At 50.7% G+C, this 26,976-nt stretch overlaps 1 protein-coding gene across 4 annotated transcripts; it reads left to right on the top strand.

Moving 5' to 3' along the window:
- RBSN (rabenosyn, RAB effector) lies at nucleotides 1-26,105 on the top strand. Of its 4 annotated transcripts, none has more exons than XM_058678590.1 (13): nucleotides 1-101; nucleotides 1,187-1,521; nucleotides 8,414-8,554; nucleotides 13,360-13,460; nucleotides 14,311-14,356; nucleotides 14,468-14,629; nucleotides 16,256-16,497; nucleotides 17,773-17,843; nucleotides 19,922-20,008; nucleotides 20,789-20,891; nucleotides 22,683-22,787; nucleotides 23,894-25,038; nucleotides 26,019-26,105. In XM_058678590.1, the coding sequence occupies exons 2-12, from the start codon at nucleotides 1,374-1,376 to the stop codon at nucleotides 25,016-25,018; spliced, it is 2,331 nt and encodes a 776-aa protein (XP_058534573.1). In that variant the 5' UTR covers nucleotides 1-101; nucleotides 1,187-1,373; the 3' UTR covers nucleotides 25,019-25,038; nucleotides 26,019-26,105. The 4 variants fall into 4 exon arrangements, with proteins under 4 accessions (XP_058534573.1, XP_058534571.1, XP_058534570.1 ...); XM_058678588.1 differs by having other exon boundaries at nucleotides 23,894-25,066; nucleotides 26,019-26,086; XM_058678587.1 differs by lacking the exon at nucleotides 26,019-26,105 and having other exon boundaries at nucleotides 23,894-25,176.
- The last annotated feature ends 871 nt before the right edge of the window (nucleotides 26,106-26,976 follow it).

Below are 26,976 nucleotides of genomic sequence, written 5' to 3'. Positions count from 1 at the left end.
AGGCTGCGTGAGGTACTGTGGAGGCCCGGAGCCCGGATTTGAGGCTCGGGTTCTCGGGTTGTGTGGAGGTGTTGGTGGCGTTTGTGTGCGGCGCCGATGCGGTGTGTGACATTGTCCAGGTCTTTGGTGTCGCGGCGTCTGCCTAGTGGCGTTGTGGGGGGCTGTGGTTGTGAGCGGTTTCGGCGTGCAGCCCGGCTAGAGGTGCGGGGCAGCTGCTTGCGGGTAGGGATTCTTGTTTAGTACATAATTTGGGGGGCGTGAGAGGCTTCAGATGTGTTGCCATAGCTTGTGATGGCGTCCAGGGTGATGTGTTGGGTTCTCTGGTTCGCACCCCGAGCTTTGCTGGGGCTGTCATGGTGGAGCTCGGGGTTGGGGGCTGCGTGACCCGCATCCCGATGGCGGGACCCCGGGGGGCAGCAGGTGTTCCGTTGCGGGCTGAGGCGCGTAGGGTGGGCGTGGAGCCGGCGGGTGCGGGGTTTGTGTTGGATTTGTTCTGGGTGAGCAGGTGCGGGAGGGAGCAGGGTGGTCCGGGCTCGGATGTGGTCTGTGGATTTTCAGCAGAAAGGACAAAGCTGGCTGAGGAACAGGAAAAGCTGGGCGTTGAGGACCAGGCTGACCCCTCTCGGGGTGGTGAGCCCGTCCGAGCTGAAGGGCACACGCGGCTCCGAGATTTCTGGCCCAGGTTCTAGAAAACGTTTCTCAGCTTTTGTGGAGTTAGTTTTTGTGTCGCGCTTGCCCAGGTGCAGTCAGCTGCCTACAGCTGAGGTCTTGTTTGCATCTGTAGCAAAGGCTTCTTACCAGCGTGCTCTATGAATGTGACTCACTAGATGGTCAAGGTGTAGAGTCAGATCGAAACTTCTGCTTGTTGACAAATACTAAAGAGCCTTCGGTGGCTGAGGTGCCTGTGGATGAGGAGGTCGCGCCACGCGGAGTGAGTGTGACAGTGAGCTTGACCTTGTGTCTGCCTGACCGGAGAGTCCGTGCTTTCTGCTCCAGAGTGTTGCTGCTGCCTGGTGATGTCCGTCCATTTTTCTGTTTCAGTGTAAGGATTTGGGAAACAGTTTGTTTCATCAACCTGGGACTAAACACTGAGCACCTTTCTTGAACTGTGAGGGGCAAGAAAAAAAAAAGCCGTCAGTTGTTGCTGGGTGAGCTGACTTGGCCTTTCCCCTTTTGTCTTTCTTAGCGCTGCTCCTGCTGCAGAGAGGAAACCTCAGCCTGGGCCATGAGGGGGCCATGAGGGGGCCACTCGTCCGTCATCTGGTGTGGCTTGGTTAAGCTGACGCCCCTGCTGCGGCCCGGGGCCCGGGGCAGGAGTCAAGCCCCCCGTCGGCATGCAGCTCCTGCTTCCCTGGCCTTGACGGGGCACTGCCATGGCTTCTCTGGATGACCCTGGAGAAGTGCGGGAGGGCTTCCTGTGCCCGCTGTGCCTCAAGGACCTGCAGTCCTTGTCTCAGCTGCAGTCGCACTACGAGGAGGAGCACTATGGGGAGGACCGCGATGTCAGAGGACAAATCAGAAGTAAGAGACGAGGCTTGGTCAGTGAGCGCCACCACTCGGGGCTCGGTTGTCCTTGGTTGCCAGGTTGCCGGGGCAGGAATAGTCACCAGCGGATGTCGTTTATGTCGTTCATTTGTCAGTAGCTATATGAGTGGGAGTCTCATGTTGCTGATGAGGGCACCAGACAAAGAAAGGGGAGATAAGCTGGCTGCTGGCAGAGCCTGGTTTGAATAGATGAATGTAATCACTGCGGTCTCCTGCCTCGTGCTGGGCGAGCCCCGTTGCCGAAGCCCCAGTCCGAGAGGGTTGGGAAGGAATTCCTTTCTTCTGCCCTGAAGGTCTAGGCACACCGTGACCTCTGTGCCTGTCGTAGAGTGAAGCCTGCTGCCATTCTTCCTGCCCAAGCTTGCCCTCCGCAGCCCAGGAAACGAAATGCTGTTCAAAACAAGGCAAAACAAAACAAAAATTAAACCTTGGGTTTTGATCTCAGATCTTGGAAAGTTTTAGGAAGGCTTTTTTAGAATTTGACTCCATGTATACTCATTGTATTGGTAGATTTTCATTTTTAACCTGCCAGTGGAGGTGCTTCTCCTGTGGAACTCACCTCCGTGCTTAATTAACTGGCTTGCTTTCTGTGCCTGGTAGCATCTCTGAAGCCAGGAGATCCCAAAGGACTGGATGCCATGTCACTGTCTTTGTTGTGTGGTTGAGAACGAAGGGACCCTGAGTGACATTCTGGAGTGGCTAGTCACCAGCACCTGGCCATCTTGTGGCTGTCCCTGGAGTTCACTCCAGCTCTCCACTTTAGGGAAAAAAATTGCTGGAAACAGGAGCAGCTGTCCTGTTTCTGCACAGACACGACATGGGCAAATAGGATTGGATTCTGAGGGTCATCAAAGTGGCTTCTGCCTGCGAGAGTGCGGCAGAGTCGTGGCTGTTGGGAGCCTGTGCTTACCCAGTCTTTGAGTGTCTTTCACATGCATTTTTAAAAAAGATATATTTTATTTTTATTGCAAAGTCAGACATCTTTTTTTTTTTTAAAGATTTATTTTTTTATTACAAAGTCAGATATACAGAGAGAGGAGGAGAGACAGAGAGAAAGATCTTCCGTCTGATGATTCACTCCCCAAGTGAGCCGCAACGGGCCGATCCGCGCTGATCTGCGCCGATCCGATGCCAGGAACCAGGAACCTCTTCCAGGTCTCCCATGTGGGTGCAGTGTCCCAAAGCATTGGGCCGTCCTCGACTGCTTTCCCAGGCCACAAGCAGAGAGCTGGATGGGAAGTGGAGCTGCCGGGATTAGAACCGGCACCCATATGGGATCCCGGCGCGTTTAAGGCGAGGACTTTAGCCGCTAGGCCACGCCGCCGGGCCCGCAAAGTCAGACATCTATAGAGGAGGAGAGACAGAGAGGAAGATCCTCCATCCAGTGATTCACTCCCCAAGTGACTGCAATGGCCGGTGCTATGCCAATCTGAAGCCAGGAGCCAGGAACTTCCTCTGGGTCTCCCACACAGAGACAGGGTCCCAAGTCCTTGGGCTGTCTTTGACTGCTTTTCCATGCCACAAACAGGGAGCTGGATGGGAAGCAGGGTTGCCGGGATTAGAACTGGCGCCCATATGGGATCCCAGGACATTCAAGGCGGGGACTTTAGCCACTAGGCCATCGTGCTGGGCTCTTTCACATGCATTGTTATTTTATTTGACTGACTGGCACCCTGCAGGCATGTGGGTGGTCTCATAGGTCTGAGGGAACTCCTGAGATAATCACTTCTCCAAGGTCACTCGGGAATGGGCAGAGCCAGCCATGCGTCTGGGTCTGAGATAGCCACCATGTCCCCTGCTCTGTGGCATCACTGGAGATGAGAGGCCCTGGACACGTTCTGGCCACAGCATGTGTTACAGCTTCTGGGAAAAAAGAAGCCCGACAGCCCGGTTCCTCTAAGTTCTCTTTACTGCCGTGGTTTTGAGTGAACTTGCAGTCCTAGTGTCAGTGGAGCTCTGCCTTAGCCCGTGCTGTCCCTGAGACTGCCGCCGGCGGGTGGGCTGGGGAGAGAATGTCCTGTGAGTGCCATGACGGCCCTTTTAGAAGGGGAGTATGAAGGGACTCTATTTAGGAAATGTCAGGTAAATGAAAATTTTCTTCCTTGCAAGGAAAGATGATTTTGATATTTCTCAGTTCTAAGTTGCTCTCTCATTACTGGCTGAACCTTGAGTGATTGCTTTCTGCCACTAGAACGTGGTACAGAATGGTACCAATACTTTAATATTTTATATTAGCACTTTGGGGGTTCCCATGACCTTGAAGGGCTCTGTGACTTAAATGACATTAACCACCCTCCCCGGTGCTTTTCAGAAGTCTTCATAAATGCAGACCCATAAGGGGTAACAGTGACCTTTCCCTTATACCAATGTTCATTTCTTCAGTCAGGAAGAAATTCTTGATTGTGTTGCACTTTGCTGTGCTTCAGAATTAGGCAATTGGAGTTTTACAGACTGACATCAAGGAGTCTTTGAAAAGCCCTTTGAAAGCAGATAACTTCTCCTTAGGTCTTTTGAGTCTTAGAAATCTCAGGGCATTTACAGTCTCAGTTAAACACCAAGAAGAAAATTTCAGCCTCAGGTGTTGGAGGCAGTGCAGAGGCTGACCTGGTTACTGCTTCAGAGTGGCGTTGGTCCCAGGTCCCAGCCTGGCTCAGCTCAGCTCAGCCATTTACAGTAAATGGGAGAAAATGGGCTGTGGCTCCTGCTTTGCGTTTCTGTGAGTGTATGGTTTGGAGATTGTTCTTAATTGGTCCTCTTGAAGGGTTCCACCCAGACTGGGCCTGCTGCCAGCCTGTTTTTCCCTATCTTCCAAAGTGATGAAATGGCATGGACTACTTGTTTAACTTGACACAATTTAGTCTTGTTTGCAAAAATGAATTGTTGTTTGCTAACTCCTGTTTCCTGTCTGCTAGACCCTTTGTTAACATCCAGCAGTTTCCTCTTCCCTATTGTTGGAAAAGACTACTTGAACACATTTTAAAGAATGTGCTGTAGGTCTGGTATTTTTCCAGCTGGAAAAGCTATCCTGCAGTGGCTGATATTCTGGGAACTTACTTATTGGGTTTACTGATAGAGCCAGCTGGGGTGTTCTCACTCCCCTGGATTCTATACCCTGGCCCCACCAGGTTGTATTTATTTAGGATTCTAACTAATGTCATTCAAGTGACAGGACGTGTTGGAGTCTTAAAAACTCTGTAGAGTATCGATACTGGATAGCAATGATGATTTGTATTAAATGTGATGTTTTCTATTGGAGTCTCGCAGGGGTGGGCAGCATTCTGCTGGGGAAATCACATGTGGGACTGAAAATTTAGTCAGTGTTTAAATTAATGATTTTGTATGGACCTATGATGTCATGAATATGCAAATGACCTTTGGCAGATCACAGGTTCCCCTTCCCTGGGGTAGGATGGTATAGCAGTTGGGGATAGCACTGGCGTAGCAGACTAATAATCCCCTGTCTGTGTCGCCAGCATCCCATATGGGTGCGGTTCGTGTCCTGGCTCCTCTACTTCCCATGCAGCTCCCTGCTTGTGGCCTTGGACAGCAGTGGAAGATGGCTCAAGGCCTAGGGACCCTGCACACATGTGGGAGACCCGGAAGAAGCTCCTGGCTTTTGGCTTCAGAAGAGTCCACCTTTGATTGCTACAGTTTGGGGAGTGAACCAATGATGAATGATCTCTCTTTGTGTTTCCCTCTTTCTCTGTAACATTGACTTTCAAGTAAAATAAATAAATCTTAAAAAAAAAAGGAAGAAGAAAGGGATGGCAGTCCCCCAGGATTTAAGGACATTGGTGACAGAACAGAGAATTATTTTTATTCCCTGTCAGTTGATTGTTGGATTTTAACAGTGTTCCTACAGGAGCTCGGCGTGGGTGGTGGGTTCCCTGTGACCCAGAAGCCTCCTTTGCAAATGGGTGCTGGGGTGCTGGGGTGCTGGGGCGTGGACAGGCACAGGAGTGTTCACTTTGAGCCCTCCTGCGGATGAAGTTTGTAATCCTGACAGAAGCACTTTTTCTGCATCTGCGTCATTCCTCGTTTGTAGGTAGGGCTCTCCGTTGCCGTGGGAGACTGCGAGCATGAACTGTGCCTCTTTTCTTTCTTTTTTAAGCAAGGCAGATTTGTAGAAAGAAGGAGAGACATAGACAAAGACCTTCCATCCACTGGTTTATTCCCCAAACAGCCACAGTGGTTAGAGCTGAGCTACTTCAAAGCCAGGAGCCAGGATCCTCCCCTGGGTCTCTCACATAGGTGCAGGGGCCCAAGCACTTGAGCCATCCTCTGCTAACTTTCCGGGCCACAAGCAAGGAGCTGCATGGAAAGTGGAGCAGCCATGACATGAACCATTGCCCAAATGGGATACCAGTGCTTGAATGGGAAGATTAGCCAATTGAACCGTTGTACTGGGCCCATGAACTGTGTTTCAACAGTGTGTTCAACTGGCACACACAGTGACTCACTCCAAGAGATGTTAATTTTTTTCCTAGCCTGGTTCCCTTTGTTAGGCTAGAAGCCTGTGTGTTTCTTGAAGCTTGTTGTAAATAAACTTTTGTCTTCGGTAAGTAGGAGGGCAGGTGGGGAAAGAAGAGCTCTGTGTCCAGTTATAGATAATGGAGAATACTAGTCCAGGGCTCTTGGGAAATAAAAGTGAGTACTTTTGTCAAGGTAAATAAAATAGCACCATTGATTTTGATTAACATTAATTTTTTTTAAAATTTTTGCATAGTTGATCAAGGTGGGAAGGATTGAGGGCTTGAGGAAAGTGGGTGAGATCATTGTTTCCTAATTTTCTTTTTCTTCTTCGTGGAAGAAGACTTTTCTTTTTCTTCTATCTGGAGGAAGGGGATGGAGAATGCCACCTGCTGTCAGTCCAGGGCCCTGCTGTAGGGCAGTTCTGAGGGTTCTGCTTAAGTGGTTTTGCTAATTCTGAAATGCTGTTGATCTCATCAATCCGGATATGAGGAAATCCTCCCAATGTACACTGGCTGACACAGTCAACCTTAAAGTCTGTTTACCCAGATATTTGCTGTCATCACTTGGTTGGGGTAGTTATCTAGGTTTTTTTTTTTTCCCTCCTTCCTCTGGTCCAGATGTCCTCTGCAGGCCCCAGTGGGCTGCCATGTCCTCTGTGTATGTCTGGACCTGCCATCCACTGCTCTGTCTTTTCCACTAGGAAGTCCAGTTCGGATCCTTGCACTCTGCGGTCAAACCACCAATCTGGACATGAGCCCTCATGTCACCACATGCCCCCACCTGTGCTGTCCCCTAGACTGCCTGCAAGCCCGCACAACAAGCCTCCACAAGCACGCGGCTGAGCAGCCAGTGGCCTTCTCCCAGGGCCGTTGATGTCCCAGGTTGAGTGACCTGTACCCTGTTGGACACCCCCCTGATCTTTGGGGCTTGCGAACTTGGCACCCACTGCACAGGCAAGTGTAAGGACCCAGGCCAGGTGACCTGGGCCCACTGGATCTACCCCCCACCCCCAACCCCCGCCTCCAGGGCTCACAGACCTGGCACTCACTGTGCCATGGCCTAAGGAAAAAAGAAAGAATAGGCTAGGTGACTGTGCTGGCAGACTGAAATTTGGCATTAATCAGGCCTAGGATGCCCGTCAGCTATTATCTCCCAGCAGTGTACACTAAGTACAGTGCAACCTAGGCCATTGGCCACAGCTAGGCAATATTTCAAAATTATTTGAGGAAAAATTATATGTAAATTTAATTTTTTTTTAGATTTATTTACTTATATATATTTTAAAAATAGTTTATTTATTTGAAACCCAGAGTGATAGAGAAAGGGAAAGGAGAGAGAGAGAGAGAGAGAGAGAGAGAGAGAGAGAGAGAAAGAGAGAATCATTGCCACTCCAGGTTGGGCTAGGCCTAAGTCAGAAGCTCCAGCAGGCCAGCCATCCTTTGCTGCCTTTCCAGACACATTAACAGGAAGCTGGCACTTGCTGTGCCATAATGCCAGCCCCATCTGTAAGTTTTTTTTAAAGATTTATTTATTTTATTACAAAGTCAGATATACAGAGAGAGGAGGAGAGACAGAGAGGAAGATCTTCCGTACAATGATTCACTCCCCAAGTGAGCCGCAACGGCTGGTGCTGCGCCGATCCGAAGCCGGGAACCTGGAACCTCTTCTGGGTCTCCCACACGGGTGCAGGGTCCCAAATCTTTGGGCCATCCTCAACTGCTTTCCCAGGCCACAAGCAGGGAGCTGGATGGGAAGTGGAGCTGCCGGGATTAGAACCGGCACCCATATGGGATCTCGGGGTGCATTTAAGGCGAGGACTTTAGCCACTAGGCCACGCCGCTGAGCTCCCCATCCGTAAGTTTTTCAGTGTACAGCAAGTTTTGAAAAACATCAATACTCATATAACTACAACCCCAATTAATATACTGACAGACTTATTTTGACATTCTCTTCTTTTTATTTTCTGTAGTTCAACATGGTTTTGATAGTTATGAATTGCTACCAGTCTCGTCTTTCCAAGCACGATAAAGTCGCTGAAGAATCCACTGATTGACATAGTCCATCTTAGAGTCTCCATTTGCCCAGTTTTTCATTGCCAACATATGGCTGGGGTGGTTGATTGATTTGTTCTGTCCTCTGTTGTGGTACCAGGTATCCGCTGCAGGTTCCGATGGACTGCCATGTCCTCCATGTGCACCTGGTTATGCTGCCCACTGCTCCGTCTGAGCCTCTGAGGAGGCTCAGCTCTGTGGTATTTGTAATACAGTGTTTATATGTGTATTGCTGCATTTTATTTTGATTCTAAATATTTATTGTATAAACTCCTGTTTTTGAGCTTTCCCTTGACGCGTTTTGGAGTGTTTTTCATAAGTTCATTTGTATTGTGTGTTTAAAGGTCTTGTCCAGAAGGCTAGGAAAGCAAAGAACAAGTTGTTGAAACGAGACGGTGACGATCGAGCAGAATCAGGGACCCAAGGATATGAGTCTTTCAGCTATGGCGGAGTTGATCCTTACATGTGGGAACCCCAGGAGCTTGGTAAGAAAATCAGTTCACTCACTGAGGAAACGGCTGTCAGACGGCTAGCATGTTCTGGGTGGTTGAGGTGGTGGAGGAGGCAGAGTAAGCCAAAGTGGCCCCAACTTCCGGAGGACCGTGTTGGGGTGGAGGTGAAAGAGGAGCTGTGTGTGTGTTCTGTGGTAGTGCTCTGCCTCACGCTCATTGCACGTGGTCGCATAGCACCCTCGCAGCACCCACAGGAGCCTGCCCGGGCTGAGCAGCTGGCGGGCCACACAAGAGCTGCACAAGTAGAGTGTGCGTCTGGGCTCGCTTCACTGCCAGGCCCGCTGCTCTCATTCTGGTGAGAGGTGTGCTTTGTGTGGCTTACGTTTCTGAAATGCATGGTTACAGCACCATGTGCTTACTCTCCAAATGGTCATCATTTTAGGTAATGAAAGTCTAAAATGTACTGTGGTATTACTGTGAGTATCCTAAGAGCCATTGGATTTCTGTATCTTAAATGGTGACTTGTAGGTATACGAAGTAGATCTAAAGAAAGATATTGTCAAAAAGGTCATGCCACACACCAAGTTGAGCTAGCTAATTTTATGTATCATTTAATGGTTAAATGATAATAATCACTATTAGAATAAAATATTTTCTGGCCATGAAATGGATAAATAGTGATCGCTTCTTCATGCTTTATTATTCTTTTATTTTCATGATCTTGTTCACCTTTTACAAAATCCTTGTGAGGCTGAGCGGGTAGTGATGTGCACTCGCTATTGGTCGGGCAGGAAGCCGTGACTCAGAGGAAGGAAGGGTTGGGCAACTAGGGCATTGGCTGTCCTGATGGCTACCACAGAAGGTGTCTTTTCAGTGAGTAAAGTCCCAGAACTATGTTAATTTGATAGTCCCTACTTCTGTATGACTATTTAAAAACAAATTAAAAATGAAGTAAAGGTCCTTTGCTCAACCATATGGTAGCCGCCTATGGTTATCGGATATTATATTGGGAAGTGGAAGCAGTTTTTGCCATTGCAGGGTGAAAATTGCTTTAAAAATAATACTATATAGCTATAGAATGATGAATTACACATGAAAGACAAGTAGAAATGAAAGGAATTGTAGACATGTGAATTCTTACTACTTGCTTCCTGCCTGCCAGTATCAGCTGACCTGTGTGTTTCTGATGAATGTGTCTATTTGGAAAACGGAAGGAAGGCACTAATTATGGAAAATGAAATGAATGGCAAATTTTAGAAGTTAGCACTAATAGCTCTAAGAATTATAACTTTCATTATATTTTAATTTACTTCAATTAGGGTGAGAAAAGACACATGTATGGTTGAGTTTAGCATGTGAAGATAATGGTCAAAGAATAGAACATTTCATTGAGGAGGAATAGCTTCCACAGGCATGTTATGTGACATGGTGATTATAATAAGGATGCATTCTTTTTTTAAAAAGTGGATTTATTTATTAATTTGAAAAATAGAGGTCAGCATTGTGGCATTGTAATTTAAGCCTCTGCTTGTGATGCTGCCGTGCAGTGTGGGCACTGTTTCAAGCCCTGGCTGTTCTAGGAAAGCAGTGGCTGCTGGCCCAAATCCTTGAGCCCCTGTTCTCATGCAGGAGACCCGGAAAAAGCTCCCAGCTCCTGACTTCAGCTGGCCCAGCCCTGCTGTTGTGGCCATTTGGGGAGTGAACTAGTCAATTCATGGAAGATCTTTCTTCTTCTCTTTCTGTAACCCTATATTTAAAATCAAGAAAAAAAAGGTACGTATTTTAAAGATATATTTATTTTTATTGGGAACGCAGACTCACAGAGGAAGAAGAGAGAGAAAGAAAGATTCTGTCCAATGGTTCACTCCCCGAGTGGCTGCAATGGTTGGAGCTGAGCCAATCCGAAGCCAGTAGCCAGAAGCCTCCTCCGAGTCTCCCATGGGGGTGCGGGTTCCAAGGCTTCGGGCCATCCTCAACTGCTTTCCCAGGCCACAAACAAGGAGCTGGATGGAAAGTGGAGCAAGCAGGGCTCTAACTGGTGCCCATGTAGGGTCCTGGTGCTTGCAGGGTAAGGATTCAGCCACTGAGCCATTGTGTTGATCCAAAAAATAAATCTTAAAAAAAAAAAAAAAGGCAGAGAGAGCTCCCCTGGTGTGAAGCTGGTGTTGGCTGAAGCCAGGAGCCAGGAGCTCCAGCCAGAGCTTGAGGGGTGATGGGGTGCAAACGCTTGAGCCATTTTCCTCCTCAGGTGTATTAGCAGGGAGCTTGGTCGTAAGCAGAACAGCTGGGACTGGAATTTGCACTCTGATAGAGAATGTTGGCATTGTAGGTGGCTGTTTAACCACCATGCCACTCTGATGCCAGCTCTCAAGCATGTGTTCTTACCTAAATAGTTAAGAGAAAAGATTATAAACGTTCTCATGATGACTGTGTACAACTAGTATGTGATGGACTGTACTAGCTTGATTGAATCCTTCTGTAGTGTATCTGAATTTCAAAATGTTATCTATATGGTGAATATGTGGGGACTCCCTAAAGGTCATGAAAAATTAGAATTAAAATCAACAAAATAAAAAGTACAAAATTTATTTAAGTTCCATCAAGCTAAAGACACTTTTGTGATGATCCCAGCCATTTACTCCATCCCTAAAGAACTGAGAGTTCTGAGAATCTAATCATGTCAAGGCAGTCTTTTTCACATTGTTACTTGAAGAAAATGGGTGCTCTTTGAAGATTTCTTAAGGTTAGGAAACAAGAAGGCATTGGCAGGAACTAGATGAAAACTGTGGGGTGAACACCTGCTGATGTCCCGTGGAAGTCTCCGGAGCATCCCGTGCAATGGAAGGAGGGAGCAGGTGCATTGTCTTGGTAGAGAATGGCTCTGGGGAAGTCTTCCCTGGATGTATTTTTGTTAAAGCTGTGGCTGGCTTTGAACATTCTCAAAATAAGTAGCTGTTACCATGCTTCGGTCCTCCAGGAAGTCAGAACACAATGACCCCAAGTGTTCCAGGAAGTGCTTACATGGTCCTTTCTCTTGACAGTTTGCCTCTGTTCCAGCTTCAGCTGGAGCACTAGCACCTTTCGGTGGCCATTGTTTCAGATTGTTTGGGCAAAGCCTTTTGTCTCCTGTTCCGATTCTTGGAGGGAATGAATGCTTTTGGATCTCATGTGTTTAAACATTTCCATTGAAAGCTCTACTCTTGTCTGTAGCTATCTGGGTGCAGAAAGTTTGCTGCATTTTAATGTTTCGGTAGGAGTTGCATTGGTTGAAGCATTTGAGATGTCTGTGGTGTTGGTAATCGCCTCTTTCAGTTGGAGCAGGGACAAGATGAACTTTTCCCCTTGTGTAAATGGATCGTCTGCTGCTGTGGACTTCATCTTCAACATCATCTTTTCCCTTCTTAAAACAAGTTATCCACTTGTAAATTGCTGACTTTAGGGGGGTGTTGTCTCCATAAAGTTTGAGTAAAGCACCAGCAATTTCACCTTCCTTCTTCTTATGTTTCATCTTGAGTTTGATATTTGTCTTTTAGTGTGAGCACACTCATACAGCTTTCCAAGGGTGCTGTCAGTACTAATGGCTTGTCTCTCTTAGTGCCTCAAAGTAGCTCCTTCCCAGACAAGTTGTAACAAATTAAAACAAAATTTGTATAAGTTTATTTTGGAACAATTTTTTTTGAAATCCATATGTTTTTTTTTACAATGTGCATTTTTCATAAACTTTTCGAAGAGCCCTTGTTGATGCAATTTTGATCAATTATTTGTTTTATTTGGAAGGGAGAGAGAGACTTTCCATCTATCGGTTTGCTCTGCAGATGCCAACAGAAGCCAGGGCTGTACCAGGCCAAACCCAGGAGCCTGTAGCCTAGTGTAGGTTTTCCACTTGGGTGTCAAGGCATGCATGACGTGAGCCGTCGTCTGCTGCGTCCCGGGTGCCTTTAGCAGGAAGCTAGTCTGAAGACAGGCACTGCAGTGTAAGGGACAGGCGACTTAACTCTTGTGCCAAATGCTCACTCTTGTATAATTTTCACTTGTCAGCTGAGAAAGAGATTATTATTGTTTTTGAACAAAGGAGAATGTAGCACATGAGAAAGCCCTGGTTTAAAGCCATCTGTGACGCTCACTGAGGAGCAGAAGTGCTTTGGAGCCAGGCAGGGTGCAGTGCTGGTCTGTGGAAGGGCGAGGTGCAGAGCAGGTGTTTAGGTACACTGGGGTAGGGGGCTTGTGCTTCACATATGCCGGGGACATTTGTCCTGCACATTTGTCATTTGGATGCTGGACTCAGGGACACATGACCTTTGAAAGGTCATAAAGGTCATGCAATTACCATTTCCAGTTTTTTGGCCATTTTGAGAATTGTTTTTATTCTGAGGAAAAATCATATTGTGCCAACTTTAGAAAGTACAGAGAAATATGAGAAAAAAATTGCTCTTAGCATTACTTTATTTTCTATTTAGTGAACATTCCTGTGCAGGTAGTCCCCATAACTACCCTGTGAGGTTGTCACATTATTCCCAGTTTACAGATGAGTGCCTTAAGTGACAGAGACCAGGTGACTTGTCCAAGGACACACAGTGTGTGGCAGCACTGAGGCTTGCACGTTGCCTGTCCACGGGCTGCGTCTCACACCTTCTCATGTTGTGCTGTGTGGCCTCTGAGAGCCATGGTGTTCATAGTTCAGCCAGTGTCCTTCCATCTGCTTTCTTAGAGTTTATCTTTTTAGTGAGACTTTGGAGTCCCAGGATCTCTGCTTGTTCTTGAAATTCACTAATAGCGGCCAGGTGGAGTGACATGAGCAGAGAAGCGGCGTCCTAACTCTCCTGCCTTCCCTGTCCTAGGTGCTGTGAGAAGCCATCTTTCTGACTTCAAAAAGCACCGAGCTGCCCGAATTGACCACTATGTTGTTGAAGTCAATAAGTTAATAATCAGGCTAGAGAAGGTAAATTTTGTTGTTTAAATTTTTTTTTTTGCAAGTACAAATTTTCTGTGTGGAAAAAGTGCTGTTCTGTAACGTGTTAAGTGCGCTGAATGTGTCTGGTGCCCGAGGGTTGCATGGGGTGTGGTGAGCAGTTCTGGGAGGCTGGCTTCCCTGAAGAGGGTGACTCTGGTGACAGACTCCCCACAGGCCCGTTCTTCTTTGCCCATCTCTTAAGGCCGTTGGCTGCTGGTGACCTCCCTGCCTTCAGCATCTTCCTGCTTTGGGTGTCCCAGGCAGTGTTGCTCAGTGGCACGGAGTGTGTCATGTCCTCTGATGGCAGACGGAGAAGTGGCGAGCAGGTCTGTGAGGACTGCTGAGCCAGGGCCAGTGTGGGGCATCCTGACTGGGTCGCTGTGTCCTGGGGTATGAGAGCGAGTGCTGTTGTGCGTCCCCTGGGGAGTGAACGTGGTGGGCATGGAGGCAGCCACAGGCACTGCTCCTTGGGTGTACCTTTGTAGGACAGGGATCTGTGGTCTGTTTCAGTGTCCAGCAGGACGGTGGAGGGGCAGGAGTTTCCCTTTGCTTCTAGATTCGTCCTCTGCCCATTCCAGGTTATTGACAAAATGGTAACTGCTGATAAAGAGATTGGATTCAGGTCAGGAAAGGGGGTGCCTTCTAAATCCATAACTAATCCTGTGTGAACCAGGTGTACTTGGTTTTGTAGCTTTGTGGGGTTCAGACACAGGAAGCCCAAACAATGGAAATGTGCTGACTCCTGCTTGGCGTCTGAGTAGTGGCAGGCATGGACAGTGACTGTAAATATCACCTGGTTAATTTCTTTGCCCCTGTTTCCCCCCTCCCCCCTGGGCAGCTCACTGCATTTGACAGAGTGAATACTGAGTCTGCAAAAATTCGAGGTAACGAGGTTTTTTGCTCACATTCATTCTATTCTTTCTCCTTCACCAAATCTCTTTATAATTGTGTACTCTCTTTGTTGCTTGCTTTTTGGTTTCTTCTTCCCCCCACAGCAATAGAAAAGTCCGTGGTGCCTTGGGTCAATGATCAGGATGTCCCTTTCTGCCCAGACTGTGGGAATAAGTTCAGCATCCGTAACCGCCGCCACCACTGCCGCCTCTGCGGGTCCATCATGTGCAAGAAGTGCATGGAGCTCATCAGCCTCCCCTTTGCAAGTAGGTGACGGCGTGATAGGCGCTGGAGCCCCCTCCGGGAACTGCCTTATTCACCCCTCGCCCCCAGGACCGTGGGACCCCTCTGTTTCTGTGAGTGGGCCATGGGTTCCTCACTGACTCGTGTGTTGATTCTGTGCAGCCTGAGGCAGCCTGGTCAGGGCTCGGTGGTTTGGAACAGGAATTGGCAAACATTTGTTTGAAAAGCAAGTAGATACTTCAGGTTTTGTGGGACACATATGCTCCCTGTGATGTTTCTTTTTCTTTTTTGTTAAATACCCTTCTAAAAATGTGAAAACAATCCTTGACTTAAGGACTCTGTGAAAACCAGCTACTGGCTGACTTGGCTCACTGAGTCCTCGCTTTCTCACCTTAGTTTCCTTCCCAGGGAGTCCAGCACCTAAGATGCAGGAGCTAGAGACACAGAGGAATCTGTGCTTTACAAAGAGATCTGTATGGCCAGTCACCTGGGAGAGGGTGTGCAAAACTCGGTCAGCTCTGCTTGGACGTGGTGGAGGAAGCTTTGAAAAGAGCATCTTGTGAAACAAGCCTTGGGCTAGTCCTTCCCCATCCTGTGGGAAAGACCATAATGTCTAATGCGGAGGACACTGAGTGCTATAGGGGGCTCAGGGCCGACTTCTCACTCGGTGTGTAGCTGTGGCGGGAGGCGGTGCTTGGGAAGTACCTTGAGCAAGGAGTAGGAGTGCCCGGCAGAGGGTTAGTGTGAGAGCGCATGCAGAGGCCCTGGGGCGGGTTAGGAGGTGAACAGGTCGCATCTGTGGAGTGGCAGGAGGCTGCAGAGGTCGGAGGGAACAGCATGCTCCAGACTGTGCCCCTTGGCTGGTGGCGTCAGAAGCTCAGGTTGACCTCACTGGGGTTGGGGTATATTTGTGACCCTGGAGAGCACCGCTGACTCTGCACTTTGTTGGCCACAGGGTGTCTGGGTAAGCTGGGGGCAAATGCACATGCCTTTCAAACTGACTCCCACGTCTACCCTCGGCCCACTTTACCTTAATCCTCTCCCTTTCTCCCTGAGACCAGCTTCTCTTCCCCAAAGCTTCACAAGCTTCATTTTTGGGGCACCATTTGCCTTCTGCTGAACATATGTGCCAGCATCAGTTGGGCAGTGCGTTGGGTAGTCCTGCTGGATCTCTTTGGGGTATAAATGTGGAAAGGACACAAGTTCCTCAGGCCAGCCCTCGGGTGCGTACGTGACTGTGGACAGGGAAAGGAGTGGAAAGTGCTCTGAAGTGGACTGGTGGTGGGGAACTTCTGGAGGGACAGATGTCCCTGGAGGACATGACTTGTCAGCTGAGCTCTGGAGAGGGAAGGAGCTGGATGTTTTGGAGATAGTTTCATGGAAGAATTTGGGTCTTTCTGAAGCATGGGGCAAAAGGAGGGGTGTTGTAGGGGGTAAGGCCAAGTTAGGGGTGGGCTGCAAAACTTCCTAGGCTATTTGAATCTTGTCTGGAAGGCCCAGGGAGCCCTTTCTTACCACTGAGTCTTACCCAGAAAGGTAGAAAGGCAGCCACAGGCCACGCCCGGCTGAGTCACTTCCACAGAAGCCTGTGGGTGGAGGGATAATTGGATGTGGTGGGAACCATTGCTGCCTGTCTTGTGTGTTGACAGACAAGCTCACCAGTGCCAGCAAGGATTCCCTGAGCACCCACACCAGTCCCAACCAGTCGCCCAACAGTGTGCACGGCTCCCGCCGGGGCAGCATCAGCAGTGTGAGCAGTGTGAGCTCGGTCCTGGACGAGAAGGATGATGAGCGGATTCGCTGCTGTGTGCACTGCAAGGACACACTGCTCAAGAGGGAGCAGCAGATGGACGAGAAGGAACGCACGCCCGAGATCGCGAAGCTCTACGAGGTGCCAGCGGGCAGACGGGGCTGAGGGGGCATCAGGCTGCAGGTGCTAGGCAAGGCAAAGTTGTTCCTGTGAGTCCTTTCCACTCCTGCTGCAGGGCCAGGCCCTGAGGAAGTCAGCCTTGCCTCAGCCTTCCCTGCTGACCTGAGAGGCGGGGTGGGTGCGGTGGGGTGCAGGCGATGGTCCAGGGGAAGAGAAGCAAGGGTCGTGCCTAAGCTGTCGGGAGGCTGGCAGTTGGAAGCTCCACAAGTTGGAGAAGGTGTTTCCGGTTTTTAGGCTCTATAGGTTTCCTCTTACAGGCAGCCTGAGTTCCCTCAGGTACCCCCAGTACTCACTACCGTCCATGATCCCAAAGCCACCTGGTAGATACAGACTTCAGCAGGAAATAATGTGTGCGCTGCACTGCGGGGAGCAAGACTGGCTCGGCCCGGAATGGCCGGGGAGGAGGGCTGTGCCAGGGTCGCGGAGGCCTGAGCAGAGGGAGGGTGTACTTTGTCTGATGATCACCATGTGGCCACCATCTGTGTTTTTGTAGGCTGGAGTGGCCGTGTTTCTAGAACTATCAAATATTCAAGCTAAAAGTGTGCTCATTAAACCCTGATACCTCATTTTAAGAAAAAAAAAGGTTGTTTATCTTTCTGCTTTGCCTTCAAGACTTGCTTATTTATTTGAAAGGCAGGGTGAGAGAGAGGAAGAGCTTGAGATCTCCCACCTTTAGGTTTACTCTCCAAATGTGAGGGTGGGGCCAGGCCAATTCCCGGCACTCCCTCCAGGTTTCCCACATAGGTGGCAGGGGCACCCAGGATCCTGTGCCATCATCCACTGCCTTCCCAGGCTTATTAGCAGGAAGCTGGATTGGAAGTGGAGTGCTGGGTCTTGAACCTGCACTCTGACAGGGTGGGCAGCTGACCCACGTGCCCACCACTGGAGTCTTATAAACAGTCTCCGTGTTCTCTGCTTCCTGGTGCTCAGAGGTGAGCCCTGGCAGTGCTTTGTGCTGGTGTCGTGGGCAGAGAAGGAAAGCGGCAGCTGGTTCCTGTCTCTGCTGGTCACCTTGGCTTGTGCCCTGGAGAGCCTTCTCCTCCCACAGACACCCTGCTCTAAGTTCTGCCTTCCTCTGTTTCCAGCTGAGAAATTAGATTTATGCTGGGAAATTGATGAAGTTTTAAAAACTCATTTTTGGAGAATGAGCTTTTAAAATGCATCTGTACTGGAGCCTTGCTTCTGGGAAGGGCCTCTATCTGGAGAGCGCCATTCACCACTTTGTTTTGTTTTTAGAAATTGCGACTTTGCATGGAGAAGGTTGACCAGAAGGCCCCCGAGTACATCAAGATGGCAGCATCGTTAAAGTAAGTTGCTCCCTTGTTCCAGCCCAGTGCTGACTGCTTTCCAACATTTTAGGTGAATTCTCCAGGGTCATCTTAGCTCTAGCCAGCCTTTTTAACTGTGGCCAGCCGAAAGAATTTTCTTCGTTTCTGTAGTTAGGTGGATCTCATGTTGCACATAGGAGCTTGGTACAGCAGGAAGGCAGGTTCAGTGACTGAGCGGGTGTGGGAAAGGTGCAGCCTTGCAAGAAGGTGGGCAGGGCAGCGGGCCTCAGGCTCGCGCTGGCCGAGGAGCCGCCCAGGGCTGAGGACAACCCTTTTCCTTTGATTCCCCCACCCATCCTGGGGACTAAATGCCCTCTGCTCCACCTTGGAATGGAAGCTTTTTATTGAGATGTGAGTTCTAGAGCGGTCTCCCCACCCCAGATTATCAAGGTCCATTGGCTTGGGAGTCAGTGAATGATCGGACTCAAGTGGCAATTGTTTAAAGAAGAGCACTGCACTGGGAGCCCTGTCCCTTTAAAGCGGGGGTTCCCCGACTTCAGCCCACAGGGCACATCTAATCTGCCATCCACTGCTCTTAAAGTGACTGTAGTTTACCATTAGACCATTAGATCCACTTTTTTAAAGTGAGCCCCTTCCGTGGTATTTAATATTTTTGCCAAGTTGTACCATCCCTGCTATCTTAATGCAGACATTTCATGACCCTGATACAAACGCTGCACTCGTTGTTCACTGCCTCCTTGGTGCGCTGGGCTGTGTTCTGACTCCATAGGTTTGTCTGGTGTTGGCATTGCCTGTGCGTGAAACGTGAGTGTGTGATTGTTTATGTCTGGTTTCTGTCACACAGTGTGGTGTTCTTGGGCGTCTTCCAGATGTCAGTATTTTTTTCCTTCTATTTGAGAGCATGGTGTGGCTGTGCCGTCTCTTGTTAACCCATTCATCACGAACATCTTCATTGGTTTCCTCTTGGGCTGTTATGAGTAGCCCCTATAGTTCTCTGTAGTACTATGGCCATATTCTCATTTCTCCTTGGTGTACACCCAGGCTTTTGACTGTTAATTGGCTGATATGGTCAAGCTGAGACCAGAGGAAGCATTTCAGATTAGAGGCACCTTGTCATTTTCACGTGACTGGAGATTTCACGGTGAAGCCTGTGTTCTTGCCCGTCTGATGTTGGTTTTGTAGTGAGAGATGGTAACACTACCTTACCAAATCCTCACTTTCTATGATGCACCAAGATTTTTCCAGCTAGCACATTGTATAAGTAGGAAAAAAAATAGGTGAAGACAGCAACCCTTTTCTGTTTATTTGGCTTAAATTCCTGCTATCTTTGACAGGGAGTGGCCATTGCTGCAGCTGAATTAACAGCTTAAAGTGTTTTTCTTGGCTCGTTAGTAAGTTCCTGAAGCTGTAAAGATGGAAAGCTGTAACCACTGCACTTGGCATGCAGCACTCTGGGGGTGCTCACAGGTTGGAAGTGAGCAGTTCAGCATCCCAGCGTAACCGCCGTGAGGCTGCTGAGACTCGAGTTAAGCACCATCTGCTTCATTTATAATGCCCACTCTACCCTGGGCAGAGTCACTCCCTTCCTGCCGGGTTGGCATGAAAATGCTTTTTCCACACAGAGAGTGGTTGTTTGTGAGACCTGGGTGATGCCCCGCGTGCATGGCCTGCCTGCCTTCGGGGACTCTGCAGCAGCGTTCCAGGTGTCACTCTTCTTGCTGGGTAGAACTTGACTGATAGTTCTAGAAGCCAAAGTTCTAGAAGCCAAATGGTGACTCATTCAGTAAGCCACTTGGTACAACTTACTGTGGGTAGTGAAATTGTTGAGAAGAGAGCTGGAGTAGGTCCAGTTGCTTTTGTTTTAGCATTGAACTTAAAGGTTATCCTTGGGACCAAGCACAGGTCTGTCCCCGTGGCATCTGCAGGTTGAAGAGTGGCTGCCAGCTGACCAGTGTGGGCCAAGGAGTGAGCTGCACATCGTGTCCGAGAGCCTAGGCTGCCCCTTACAGTGTTACCGCGTTTGCCTCGTGCGGCCTCTACCTGTCTCCAGTCACTACTGTGAAACTTAGACAGTGTGTTCTGTGTTTTCTTCTCAGTGCTGGGGAGACGACCTATAGCCTGGAGCATGCAAGTGACTTACGAGTGGAGGTGCAGAAAGTGTACGAGCTCATAGATGCTTTAAGGTAAGGTCCTCCCTCTGGCTGAGAGCAGGTGTGTGTGCGAGAAGTGTGGGCAGCAAGCAGCGGCTGAGGAGGAGGAGGCTGGCACTCAGCGCTTTTTACTTTTTGTTAAGAATTTCTAGTGTTTGTTACTATTCAGACAGACACAAAAAAAACAAAACCAGGAGCGGGAACTGACACTGACTGCATGCCAGTCTCTGCTTCCTTTTAGAGAGGCTCACTTGTCCCCACCTGCTCTGGGAGGTAGGAGTCAGCATGGCCATTTCACAGGAAGGCCATGTACCACCTCTGGCACAGGTGGTGGAGCCAAGGGTAAAGGAAACTCAGGTTGTTGTTGTCAGCCCCTCCGCTGCTATCAAACCACGATGTGGCTGTTGGGGTGCAATCAGCCTGGGCAGAATACTCAACCATCAGACTTGCAGGGCTGGCTGTGTTAATTCACAGGCTGGAAAATACTGACTCTTGTTCAGAAATTAGTATGAATCTTAAGGAAGCAACCAGCAAGCACTAAGCCAAGTGGGGCCTTCTCAGTGTCGGACGGGTAGCTCACCTGTGAAGCCATTTCTGTGCAGTCCCTCATTGACAGAGCATTTTGCACACAGCCTGTGTCGGGTCAGGACCTTGGGGATGGCCAGAAGGCTTGGCCTTCAAGGAAACTTCAGTGGCATCACTTAGCTGTTTCCATACATCTTCCTGGCATGAAAGCCTGGCACCTCTGCAGACCTCACCCTTGTTTCTGAGGCTGGCAGCACCTGTTACATTGATGTGTTTGTTCCAATTCAGTAAGAAGATCTTAACCTTGGGCTTGAACCAGGACCCTCCACCACATCCAAACACCTTGCGGCTGCAGAGGATGATCAGATACTCTGCGACACTTTTTGTGCAGGTAAAGCTGTCCTGGGGTGGCACAGACATAGGCACCAGGCTTGACCTGCTCGTCCACCTCTTAGCAGGCAGACCTGTGCTCATGGCTGGTCTCCTGTTTATACACTGGTTACTTCATAAGCTTATGGCTGCATCATGCCACATTTGGAGATTAATTTGTATTTCAGACACAGCCAAAACTACTTTGAATCCTGGGTCCCCAGAATAATCACTTGTCATTCTGGCAATTTTCTTCATTTTATTTCTATCTATCTGCATTTTTTAAAGATATATTTATTGCACTTGAAAGTCAGAGTTACAGAGAGAGACTGAGAGACCTTCCATCCATTGGTTCACTCCCCAAGTGGTTGCAATGTCTGTGACTGAGCTGATCTGAAGCTGGGAGGCAGGAGCTTCATCCAGGCCTCCCACATGGCTGCACAGACCCGAGCACTCAGGCTGTCCTCCACTGCTTTCTGAGGCCATTGCAGGGAGCTGGATCAGAAGTGGAGCGGCCAGGACTAGAAACAGTGCCACTATGGGATGCTGGTACCACAGGCGGAGGATTAACTTGAAGTGCAACTGCACTGGTCCTGTTAAATAACTGGTACTTCGAATTAATACATATTGGCAAGTTTGTGTCTTGAGTTTTCATCACTTTTATATCCTGAATACCTTCATGCACAGCACTCGCGCTGCCCTCGACTGCCTGCAGATCCTGCTGTGACTGTCTGTGTCCCCTTATCTTCCAGCCCCCTGCAGTGGGCATTCGTAGAAGTGTTGCCATGATAGGCATACTTTCTTAGGATAAATTGACAGGGAAGGCATGATGGCTCAATTAGCTAATCCTCCCCTTGCAAACACCGGGATCCCATATGGGCACCGGTTTGTATCCCAGCTGCTCCACTTCCCATCCAATTCCCTGCTTGTGGCCTGGGAAAGCAGTAGAGGGTGGCCCAAAGCCTTGGGACCCTGCAATTACATGGGAGACTTAAAAGAAGCTCCTGGCTTCAGATCAGCTCAGTTCTGGCCATTGTGACCATTTGGGAAGTAAACCAGTGGACAGAAGATCTTTCTCTATGTCTCTCCTTCTCTGAAAATCTGCCTTCCCAATAAAAATAAATAAATCTAAAAAAAAAGAAAAGAAATCCAAAATCCAAAAAACTCCCGACGGACTCGCTGGGTCACTGATTGTAGGGGAGAAGCTGGTGGCTCAAGGACAGCCCGAACCTGGGTGGGGAGGTCTGGGCTGTTGTCCTTCCTCTGCCAGTCCTTCCCAGGGAGTCCCAGCAGCCCTGCCCAGGAAACCCACTGATGAACCTAGCACTGTAGTGCAGAGAAAAAGGTCTTGGTCTTTTGATGAGCAGTTATTTATTGAATGCCTGCTGTGTACTGGGCCAGATTGTAGGGTATCCTATAGTGAACAAAAGGGCAAAGCTTCCTGTTGGTCAAGTTTCTGAGAGAGGGACAGACAGTAAGCCGCTAAAGTACAGTTTGTGAGAGGGTGGCCAGCGCTCTGGAGGAGCTGTCTGCGGCAGGGCTGGTGGAGGAGAGTCCTGAGAGGAAGCTGATCTTGGAGCCCTGAGGACCTGGGCTGTCCATGCTGATCATTTCACAAGGCAGAGGTGGGCTTGTTTGGAAGCCCCCTGGGGCCTGTGAAAGGGTGCCTTCCTCATTTGTTCCCGTCACTTTAATTTCTCTCCTGAGAGCAGAGTGGCTTAGCTTAAGCGGATGTTCCAGGGATTCATCCCAGGGATTAAATTCTTGTTTTTCAACCCTTGAAGTTAAAGTGTGACATTGTAACTCCCTACAGGAAAAGTTGCTTGGTTTAATGTCACTGCCAACCAAAGAGCAGTTTGAGAACCTGAGGAAGAAAAGGAAGCAGGAGACGGAGATGAAGAGGCTCAAGGAGAGACAGGTGCGTGACCCCGGGCTCTGGGCTGTGTGAGCCTCGAGGCCTCAGGGGGCTCCCTGGGGCCTGTGCTGGGTGGAACTTATCGCTCTCAAGTTCACTTTCTTTAGCATTTAGGGTCTGGCCTCATGCTCTTCTGTGGAAATCAGATTGCTTGCTTGTTTCTCTCCCTGGGTTCTGTTCCTTCGGAGCCTGCTGCTTCTGTCAGAGCCAGAATTCCCTAGGGATGGTCCCTGTGGTCGAGGCTGCCGAGGCTGGGGGTGTCCGAAGGGCCTTTCCAGGAGCTTTGGGTGTGCGCTGCTCAGCAGGCAGTGATGCCGTTATTCTAGTGTGGGTGACAGCAGTGGACCTCAGAGGTTTAAGGGCGTGGCATGACCAGTGAACCTGTGCTTGAAAAGAGCTTATTCTGTCATTTACTCTGATTGCTTATTTTCTCTCTGTAAATTGGTGTCTGGGGCTGGTGCTGTGGCACAGTGAGTTAAGGTGCTGCCTGTGGTGTTGGCATTGAGTTCCAGCTGTTGTACTTTTGATCTAGCTCCCTGCTAATGTGCATGGGAAAGCACTGAAGGATAGCTCAAGTGCTGGGCTCCTGCACCCACATGGGAGACCTGGAGGAAGCTTTGGGCTCCTGGATTTGGCGTGGCACAGCTCCAGTGGTTATGGCCACTGGGGAGTGAACTAATGGGTGGAAAATATTTCCTTCTCCCTGTTTCTTTGTCTGCCTCTAACTTTACCTTTTAAAAAATAGGGGGCACCTTTCATGTCATTCCTCTTCCCCCCAAACCAAAGCAAAAATCCCAGCATGATTTGATTTCAGCAGTTGGATACATCAGAGTTATGCAGCACTGTGGCCATGGTGGGGGATTCCAGGGCTGGGCAGGGCCATGGCCGTGGTGGGGGACTCCAGGGCTGGGCAGGGCCGTGGCCGTGGTGGGGGACTCCAGGGCTGGGCAGGGCCGTGGCCGTGGTGGGGGACTCCAGGGCTGGGCAGGGCCGTGGCCGTGGTGGGGGACTCCAGGGCTGGGCAGGGCCGTGGCCGTGGTGGGGGACTGGCAGTGGGGCTGCTCTTGGCTTGGTGGCTGTGCTGACCCTTGACTTTGGTGTCTCTCCAGGTTGCCCTTGAGTCCCGGCATAAACTTCAGGAAAGGCACAGCAGCCTGAACTCCTGGATGGCCAACGGAGAGCTGGCTGCTCTCCACGGGGGCCCTGCCCCTCTAAGAAAGGCTGAGGGCTGGCTCGCACTGTCAGGGAGTCAGGGGCAAAGTGAAGACCCCGATCCGCTCCTCCAGCAGATCCATAACATCACGTCATTCATCACGCAGGCGCAGGCTGCCGGCCGCAGCGACGAGGTACGTACGCTGCAGGAGAACCTGCGGCAGCTGCAGGATGCCTATGACCAGCAGCAGACGGAGAAGGCCATCGAACTGTCCCGGAGGCAGGCCGAGGAGGAGGACCTGCAGCGGGAGCAGCTGCAGATGCTCAGGGAGCGCGAGTGGGAGCGGGAGCAGGAGCAGGTCCGGGCCGCGTCCCTGCATGTGCGCACTCGGTCCCTGGACTTTGGAGAGCTTGGGCCTTTCCAGCGGGAGTCTGGCAGAGAGCCTCGCGCCGGCCCGGAGCGTGCTCTGGATCTGGGCCCCTTCTTAGAGCAGAGCGGCGCGGCTCCCAACACCTCTTCCCCCAGCCCAGCCTGGGAGCCCGGCCTCGGCCAGGACTTCCTTCCCCCGGCCTCCACAGCGCAGCCACACGAGGTGCCCTCCCGGAACCCCTTTGAGGAGGAAGAGCTCTCCAGCTCCACGGAGGAGAAGGACACTGGCCTCCTTCCTGCTGCAGCAGCTTCCCTCAGCCCTGCAGCCCATGGCCCGAAGGAGTACAATCCTTTTGAGGAAGAGGAGGACGAGGTCGTGGCAGGGAATCCCTTCACCAGCCCAGATAGCCCGGCTCCCAACCCCTTTGAGGAGGAGGATGGACCTCCCCCGCTGCGGCCGGCAAGCCCTCCTGGCCCCGGCAACCCCTTTGAGGAAGCTGCCGGCCCCAACCCCTTCGATGTGGACAGCGACAGCGGGCCCGAGGCCGAGGAGTGCATAGAGGAGGAGCTGCTGCTGCAGCAGATTGACAACATCAAGGCCTACATCTTCGACGCCAAGCAGAGCGGCCGCCTGGACGAGGTGGAGGTCCTGACGCAGAACCTGCGGGAGCTGAGGCGCACGCTGGCCAGGCAGCAGGGCGGCCCCGCCTGAGAGGGGCAGGGGAAGGGCAGGTGGGGCTGCTGGGGAGCAGGGCGCACGGTGTGAGGGGCACACGGGAGGATGGGAGCCGTGCCATTCTGGGCTGTGCACCTGGGGGTGTTTCCACTCTAGATGAATAATTAAATGGGAACCAGTACAGGAAGAATCAGCATGCATTTGCTGTTTTTTCACTTTTTTTGGTAAATTGGAGGTTTTCCTCTTTCAGAGAGCCAACACATTCTCACTACGCAGTGTAAGTAAATGAAGCTCTGCTGGCTCAGGGCAAGATCAGCCATGCACCACGCAGCCCGCCTGCTGCTGTGTTAGGGGCGGCTTTCCCTAGGCCTGTCCTTAGGTGAGACCCATGGATGGCGCCCTTAGCCTTCCCTGCTCTGGCCCGCAGGCCGTGGGTGTTAGTACCCCCGGGCCCCACTGGCCTGGTGCTGCGCGAGGGGAGGAGTCCAGGGCCAGGACTCTAGGGCGTGTTTTGCTGCCGTCTGACTGGCTCTTCGTGTGCGTTATCTGCCTCCTTCAGAAAGTTCAGCTCCAGTGCAGGGTGGCTAGGTGGCTGTGATCAGGATCATGTTTTTTTTTAGGAAACAGGCGTGGCTAAAACCATGATTGGCTTTAGTCCTGGGGAGAAGAGTTTCTATCCCAGTGTCGCTCCGAGGGACACTGTTCCTCCCCAGAGAGCCCTCCCCGCAGGGTGTGGGCACGCTGCTCTGCTCTGGGCCCCAGCAGAGCCACGCCGAGGGGGACCAGTCCCTCTTGGCTGAGGTCCAGCCCAGGATCGCCACACTGGCTCTGTAACGGCTGACCTTTTTGCCAGGCAGAGATCGAAGGGGAAGTGGCTGGATGAACTGTGGTGCTGTGGTTTCCAGGAACCCCGAAAACCCTTCACTGACTGACATCATGCAAACCGAGTGTGTCAGCACTCCGTGGGTTTCTGCAGTTACACTCACTAATTGATGAACTTAAACTAACTGACCATTTGTCACTTTATACCCCTCAGCTAACTCGGGGCCGCGCTCTGACTGCTTCCTGGAGTGAGTTCGGATTCCTTCCTTGCCTTCTGGGGAAGAGCCTGTGGAGGGTAGGAGTGGGAATGGCTGAACTGGGGTGGACGGGCCTGGGGACTGCAGCCTCATTTCTGCAGCACCTGCTGGGGCTTGCTCTGCAGAGGTGGGGGCCGGGCCTGCAGAGACCTTTGGCCTCTGGGTTCCAGTCACAAACTGGGGAGTGAGTGGATTCGTGCTGCTGGCCCGCCCTTGCCGGTGTGGTGGCTCTGGGCAGCCGAGGCAGGGGTGCCCGAGGCCACGCCCTGCCTGCCACGGGCTTCACGCTCCTGCCTGGCCCCCTGGCTCCCTGGCTGGAAAGGCAACCCTCATTGGCAATGGGGCGGTTTTGGGGGGTTGGTGCTGCCCCCCACCCCAAGCTTTCCTCCTCATACGGTGTGGCCCTTTCCTGAAAGCAGCCGCAGGCAGCCATCTGTGAGTGATGGAGCGCGTGCATGGGGGGTGCACAAGCAGCCTCTGTCAGTGCTTGTAACACTGACTTGGGATGTACTAGCGCAGACTGACATCCCTGTGGCTTCGTTGCTCTTCCTCCAGCTGTGTCCGCCTCTGCACACTCGGCTGTGCCGTCTCCCCTTTGTAGACAGCAGGGCAAGCTGGCCTATGCGATGTAAACACAACTCCAGGTTCTTGCCTCATGTGACTGTTTACCCGCCTGCAGTGCTTCAGGGCAGCCCACTCTGTGCCCTGCTGGCTGAGCACGCCCTTGCTGCGGCATTGGCAGGCCCCCAGCCGGAGGTCATGGTCCCACGCAGGAGAGGGTGGCCATTCAGGCATCTCCTGAAGCTGCTTGTCTGCTTCCCCTTCCGCCTTGTTCATTTGTATTTTCCCCTGATACACTAAGGACACTTCCTCATTGTGCTTGCAGCTCAATGTGTGGTTACTGTTCAATTACTA

The sequence above is a fragment of the Ochotona princeps genome, chromosome 21 (genome assembly GCF_030435755.1).
Source record: "Ochotona princeps isolate mOchPri1 chromosome 21, mOchPri1.hap1, whole genome shotgun sequence".
Lineage (NCBI taxonomy): Eukaryota > Metazoa > Chordata > Mammalia > Lagomorpha > Ochotonidae > Ochotona > Ochotona princeps.
The sequence above is the reverse complement of the archived record's forward strand: the minus strand, read 5'-3'. Positions and strand labels throughout refer to the sequence as shown.

Bases quoted from the DNA above. Each gene is read 5' to 3' on its own strand.
- RBSN (XM_058678590.1), top strand. From the start codon at position 1,374: ATGGCTTCTCTGGATGACCCTGGAGAAGTGCGGGAGGGCTTCCTGTGC. The intron at 16,498-17,772 runs GTGCCAGCGGGC...TTTTGTTTTTAG, and splicing joins AGATCGCGAAGCTCTACGAG to AAATTGCGACTTTGCATGGA. The intron at 22,788-23,893 runs GTGCGTGACCCC...GTGTCTCTCCAG, and splicing joins AGAGGCTCAAGGAGAGACAG to GTTGCCCTTGAGTCCCGGCA.